Source organism: Sardina pilchardus, chromosome 19 (genome assembly GCF_963854185.1).
Source record: "Sardina pilchardus chromosome 19, fSarPil1.1, whole genome shotgun sequence".
Taxonomy (NCBI): domain Eukaryota; kingdom Metazoa; phylum Chordata; class Actinopteri; order Clupeiformes; family Clupeidae; genus Sardina; species Sardina pilchardus.
In genome coordinates, this window is record NC_085012.1 from 25,348,230 (window position 1) to 25,355,234 (window position 7,005).

At 40.6% G+C, this 7,005-nt stretch overlaps 1 protein-coding gene across 1 annotated transcript; it reads right to left on the reverse strand.

The window, feature by feature from the left end:
- Positions 1–504: 504 nt before the first annotated feature.
- On the reverse strand, positions 505–3,648 carry cbln2b (cerebellin 2b precursor). Its single transcript, XM_062521193.1, has 4 exons — positions 3,538–3,648; positions 2,627–3,162; positions 2,006–2,125; positions 505–1,893 (listed from the first exon to the last, which is right to left on the reverse strand). Exons 2-4 carry the CDS (start codon positions 2,912–2,914, stop codon positions 1,696–1,698), a joined length of 606 nt encoding a protein of 201 aa, XP_062377177.1. The 5' UTR covers positions 2,915–3,162; positions 3,538–3,648; the 3' UTR covers positions 505–1,695.
- Between the last annotated feature and the right edge of the window lie 3,357 nt (positions 3,649–7,005).

Below are 7,005 nucleotides of genomic sequence, written 5' to 3' on the forward strand. Positions count from 1 at the left end.
TTATATTCATATCTGACTTTATTTGAAACCCGTGGCCCTATGTCTAATATTTAGAAAATCAAATAGTTTGGTGTGGAGTTTGTCTAAATTTGTTTTTTAGAAAAAAGGGGGTGAAAATTAGTTGTTAGTAACCTCTGTGACTTCTCTCCAGCTGCACACTTATTGCATGCATATAAATAATACACAAATTATTGGCTGCTTTCCTTTCCTTCTCTGACTTCAGACAGACATATATACAATCATATTTTTTCAGCCATGGAAATGTCCAATTTAGCTGTCCAGATAAATAAAGGCTGAACAAATAGAATAAATGAAAAAAGGATATTAAAAAACAACATGGAAATGTAGTCTACCTGTGTGTGTGTGTGTGTGTGTGTGTGTGTGTGTGTGTGTGTGTGTGTGTGTTTGTGTGCGTGTGTCTGTGTGTGTGTCTGTGTGTGCGTGTGTGTGTGTGTGTGTGTGTGTGTTGAGTTTTCTTTTCTGAAAATACTACTATACTAAACATTAGGAAGTACTGTAATATTTATTTGTCGTTCAAAACAGGGTTAAATCATTCTATATGACAAAGCAAGTACATTTGTTTTGATTTCAAATGTTGAAATGTTGTTGAATCAGTCCAGTCATGGAGGCCTTTGATTCAGCACCATGGACAAGGCCCGTCCGCGGGCCTTATACAAGACCATACTGAAACGGATGGGACATCCTCTACCAAAATGTCAGTCAAAACAGTCCAATTCAGGATGAATTGTTCAGATTTTACTTAGTAGCGTTACATAAATGCAAATTGCTTTGATATCTAATACGTAAACGCTGCTGCTAGTGCTGACAGTTGTTGTGATTGTTTGGTAAATATGTTCTCATTAAACCGTCTAAATGACACTGTAGCTCGTGAAAAAATAAATAGATAGAAGTACAATACAATATTTTTTATTAGGCGGGACATATAGGGATTTTTTCTTTTGTTATTTCACAATATACAGTTGTGAGCAACGTCACTGAACACTAAATCAGTCAAAGCTACGCAGATCCGGAATGTAGAACACACCATAATGTGAATATGTATTTTATAAATTAGGTAAATGTTTAGTAAAAGTTGTTTTTCTTTTTTATTATTAAAATGTCTCCATTGGCTGTTATATGACTTTTGTTTGTAATATAGTAGGCGGCCTACATTTCGCATTTTTTCAATATGTTCAGCATCCAAACGAAACACCATGGACAGCACAAAAAACATGATCTCCCATTCGTGCAAAAATGCTTTGGGCGAAAAAGCACTTCTTGACACATGTACGTCCGTCACTCCATATATCTCATTTGACTGAGGCCAGATTTCTTAAGGCTATACAAACACAAAATAAAGCATTAATAAATACACGTGGTTCGGGACTTATTCTTCTTATATCTTCTCTTTTAGACCACTCTTATAAGTCTTTTGGCAAAAAGTTGGTTTTCCCCCAACAATAAAATCCAGTAGCCCGTCTTGGGTAGAAGCACACAGGCCGATCGATTCCTTTATCCACGGGATTGCATTGGCCAATGGGTTGGAAATATGAACTCCATAGATTCGTCCGTTGAAGAATATTTTAAACGTGTAAGCTATTTGTCCACTTCGGTGACAGTTATGTTCGAACAACTGACCTTTGCGTGGTTCCCCATCCACAGAGGAGTCACTCGCGGTGCGCCTTGGCAAGGTTATTATAGAGGAAATACCAAAAACCCAGAAAACGTGGAGTACTTCCATCCGCCCATGAGATTCCCTCTCTCCAGTTTGAGATAGAGACGATCCTCTCGCTCCACCATCAGTAGAACTCCGTTACTCGCCGCTTCTCGCGTAACGTCCTGGTCCCCAGCAAACGCGGAGATGACTGGATATTCATTTTGCATCAGGTTGACCTATGAAATAAAATACATTGTGCATTTTCACTAAAGCAATCATTGGTCGTCTATCAACTTCAACAGGCAGTGCTTACGGGGAAACGCTTGTGCGCATTCAGTCAATGCTCACCTGTATGGTTTGTCTGTTGTACACTTTAACCACATGGAAGCTGAAACTGTAAATTCCTCTTCTTGGCGCCGTAAATACGCTGCCTTTAAGGTCGAAATGATTACCGATGTTCACTAAAGCCTGAAACAACAACAACAAAGCATACGCAATAAATGACACCTGTGAAAGAAAACGGACCCATTAAAACAGTCCCGTTGCGAAAGAAAATGTGAGGATCGTCCCAACGAATTCAAACTCTGGTCCCTGCATTGAACGGCAATGGAACCATAAACCAGCTTTATTTACTCAATCAATGGATTTCTTCACTCCGACCTGTAAAATCATCTGTTTCCCCCCCCCCATGTATTTGCAGCAGTGATTGCAAAAACATTAGAGTGGCGGCTCGTTCAAATCGGGCTACGACAGACGTCTATACTGACCAGACGCATCTCTTATCGTCCATAGCGTCTGGGGTATACTGTATGATGCATGTACAGTCTTTTGCCAATGTATATTATTATGGAGTTATAATATCTCAGGAAAGTTTTCGAACAACAGTACAGATTGGATAAATATAGATTTATTATTACTACATGGGGTACTTTGTTTCACGATATCAACTTTTCAGTTAAGGTTTCTCACCTGGTCGAAGTAGATGGTCATTGAAGTGTTGCTCATTTCTGATGGTTCATGGTTTGTTGCTCTGACGGCGGAGAAAGCTACTTTAGCGCTCCCAGACCGGACAGATATTCCGAGCGAAGAGGTGACCCCTCCGTCGGCGGAAGGGTTCGAATCACACACCACTAGACACTTCCCCTCCAAAACGATGGGCTCCGTTTCATTCTGGCCGTGGCATAGCCCAATGCCACATCCCAAGAGGAGAGCAAGTGCCAGCATGGCACGGGGTCCGAGGCAGCGTGCTGGCACCATGATCGGAGCAAGAATCCTGTGCACACTGATCTTAACGATCAGCCCCTTGGAGGTTTGTTGTGGCTCTATCACCTGGTCCAACCTAACCCCTCTCTCCCCGTCTCTCTCCCTCACACGCACACACACATACACTGACACACACTCTCTCACTCCCTCTCTCTCTCTCTCTCTCTTCCTCTCTAGCTCTCTCCCTCCTATGCGCCTTAGCAGATGTCAGGAAGATCTTCAAACTGCTGGTGTGATGGTTCCTGATAATTAGAGAGAAAGACACAAAATGTTTTGGAAAGCAAGAGGAAATGATGAACAGATTAAAAACACATTTCAATTAATTGTGATAATTAGCAAAATTCTCAATAAAAACACATGGACTATGAAAACGCACAAAACGCACGGAACAGCTTGGCTATCATTTTACGCACACGCATGATATGACAAATAGACCATTTGTAACGATTTTCGAGTTGTTGTGATAGTCTTTGTTCCCCCATGCCTCTTTTAAAATGTTCTTATTCAACTTTGGATGTCAAACTCGCGCTTAAGATGCACTTTATCACTAGAACAACGTGCCTCAAATACACTTTTTCATGTTAATGTGCTTTTCCCCGCAATATGTCATACATTACCTGTTAAATCCATAGCGCTCTTTTGGGACCGTCCTCTCTGCATGCACGGCAGTCCTGAGAGTAAGTGAGCGAAGGTTGCGGTCTGACGAGAGAAAAAGAATCGCCCCTCCGTGCCCTCTGGAGAATGACTCCCGCCCATCCTTTATATTCAAGTACAGTGTAATTTTACACGCAGGCAGGAGAAGCACTCCACTCTCCACGCCGCTGACTGGCCACCCGTCTAGATTAATGACACTGTTTGCATAACCAGTTGAATCAAAGTTGATTTGTAAGCGAAATCCCCCGGGACAGCATGTTCACCTGTTAGAGGGCGAGAATGTTTTTCCTGTCGATATGGTGCAGTGTTATGTGGAGATTAATCAGAAAAGATGGGAGTGGAACATCTGATAGGGTTTTCTCCTTGTTCGGGTAATTGAGGGTGCATGCTACTAATTTGAATGTTGCAGTGACAGTAACTGGAGGACACACGAGATACTTTTGCTCCATCCAGTGGATGAAACATGTCATAGATTTAGGTCCATATTTGTTGAGATTCAATATCCTCTCATTTCTCAAAGTTTTAATTTTAGCACAGACATTGGCCTTGCCATTTCTTCTATGAGGACTCACATATCTCAGGGCTTAGTTAATATAGGGTGTCTCTTAAGCATAGTGAATAACAATAATGATATTAATTAGGGCTGTCAAAATAAGGCCTTAATTTCGATTAATTAATTACAAAAAGAAAAAAAAATAATGCTGATTCCTCACATTTCGTAATGACATTTGACCCAGTGCAGTCTGGCTACAGTGACTGAAGCAGGCAGACGAGCAAGGACTGCTTGGTCCTGTAAATGAAACATTTACAGTGTAGCCTATGTTTACAATAATGACCAGACCAATCATGTTGACAGCAGCATCATTCTCCGATTTCTGCAGCAAGGATTTTCCTTTGCAGGAGTTTGTCAAGTCTGAAGTATGCAAAGCTCTGTTAGAGTTTGAGTTAGCACACCTCTTGGTGATAATGCCAGCCTTGTCAAAGTTAACATTAAAGAGACCCTATGCAACTTTCTGCAGGAGACGATCGCTCCTTGTTTACATCTGGAAGTCTGAGATGAAGAACCACGCTTGCAATTTATATATTTAAATATAGCCTATACATGTATAAATATACACGCTAATGCTGTCGGGGAAGCTCTGCAGAGAAAATGCAAGCATAAAACGAGCGAAAATGAACAACGAAACCGAAACCAGAGATGAAATCGCCAATCCTGCATAGTTTCTCTTTAACATATTGTTTAGCTAGTCTACCCTATGACTGACTACATTTGTTGCACACTTGAAACAAAATGTTATCACAAGTATGTTGATGGTGGTTATATTTATTTCCATTCCAATAACTTCACAAATTACATTTCCGTTTGCACTTACAGCCTACACTACTCAACTACTTGAACTACTCTATTTTTTTATCCTGGACTGTCACCTACTGGATAGAAAAGGTAACAACATGGTCATTTTCTGAATGGTCCAAGAGAAGGACAAATCGTTACAGGCCTACCACTCATTACCTTGGTGTTAGGGTACAGCTCATCATTGACATTGAGTGGAAACTTCCGGCATTTGCATTTATCATGCTAAACCAGGCACTACACTGATGCCTGTGCCAAAGGGGAAATTAAAATAAAAGAGAGAGATGCTGAACTTTTAAGTCTATAATGTTATTATGGCTCTTAATTGATTCACTCATCTGCCAAAATTGTTTTTAAAAATATAATCATAGCAGAAATGGATGCGTGCGATTCATTTAGATTAATTAATCACAGAGTATTAATTAGATTTAGATTGTTTTAATTGTTTTAAATGCTTGACAGCCCTAATAATCATCATCATCATAATAATAATCATAGTAATTCTAATAATAAAATGGTTGATGAGAGGAAAAAAAAGAGAGTGGTTTTACTCATTACACGAGAAACAAAGTCGTATACACCTAACATTTGTCGAGGTGAAGCAGGTACTAATATTTCTCTTTGCCCTTGCCCTTTTGGTAATACCACGGTAAGGCACAGCTATGCTGTTATTCTGCTGTTTAAGCGTGGGCACCCGGCAGACTAGACACACTGCAGCTGAAGTCCTTATTTTCTTATGATCTGCCTCAAGTTTGAAGTCTCTGACCCACAGAGCCCAAGCACTGCACACTGAGAACGACCTCATTGCTCCACGGGTCTCAAAGGTCTGAGGGTGCGTGTTGAAACCAGCGGAGCTGCAGAGAAGGCTTCTAATGAACTGTCAGACTCCAGTCTCCAAAAAAAAAAAAGCTAATTGGGAATATTATACAGCCTGATCACATCGATGTGCTCAAATGACTTTGTTCTCCCCAAAGCCCAGAAAGATAGTGGGCTTCAGTTAGTTTCAGAAATGATACATTACCACTAATGAGAGGAAATCTCCAGTGTTTGTGTCGAAATGTGTAGGTGCTGAAATTAGGTGCTAAAATCTAGATATCAGTGCAATGATACCATACTTACTATAATTCAAAATACATAGGATTGCTCTGGCCATCCATAAAATGCGATGAAACAGCATCTTTTTAATCATTTGACCTTACACATATTTCACAAGCCAACACAAGTAATTCATTGTAGCATGTGTTCATTAAGGCTTTAAAAAGTAAGACTCCTAAATGGATGTGGTAATTAGACACAGCTGAAGTGCTGCACAAAAAGCAGCTGAAATGTAACAGGTCTGGTTCTGACAGGGGTAGGCAGTATCTGAGCCAGCTAGGCTATGGATCTTAATTATCACTGTGCCTTTCTTTTATGCTCTTTATAACTGATAAGTCTCACTCTTGCCTCTCCTCCCAGAAAAAAAACACACAGTCGGCATTGACAGACAAGCCAGGAATGGTTGACTTAAAGTGACCTGCAACTAGTAACTGACCCTAGGCATGAAGGACATGTAGAGCAAGAAATGCATGCACAAAACGTGTGTGCACACACACACACACACACACACACACACACACACACACACACACACACACACACACACACACACACATACACATACACATACACACACACACACACACACACACACACACACACACACACACACACACAAAGAGAGAGAGAGAGAGAGAGAGAGAGAGAGAGAGAGAGATGAAATGTCAAATTGTGAATGCAGTCAACAGAGTCTGCATTAAGATACCTGAGGCAACAGCAGTCCCCTCTGAACAAGCTGCTAGTCAACCATGCGAAGTGACATATAATATTATGAATGTTACAGCTATTTACTTTGACAGGCAGCAGAGCACAGTATCCTAGCTCTTGGGAGTGTGATCACTTTGTTGCTGGAGTGAAATGAAAGGTGATGGAGGAGCCACTTCTTTGGTTTTTTGTTGTTGTTGTTGTTGTTGTTGTTGGTTTTTTATATAGCCTGATTAAGGTGACAAGAGGAAATGTGTTCAAAAAGCTCATGTTTGAT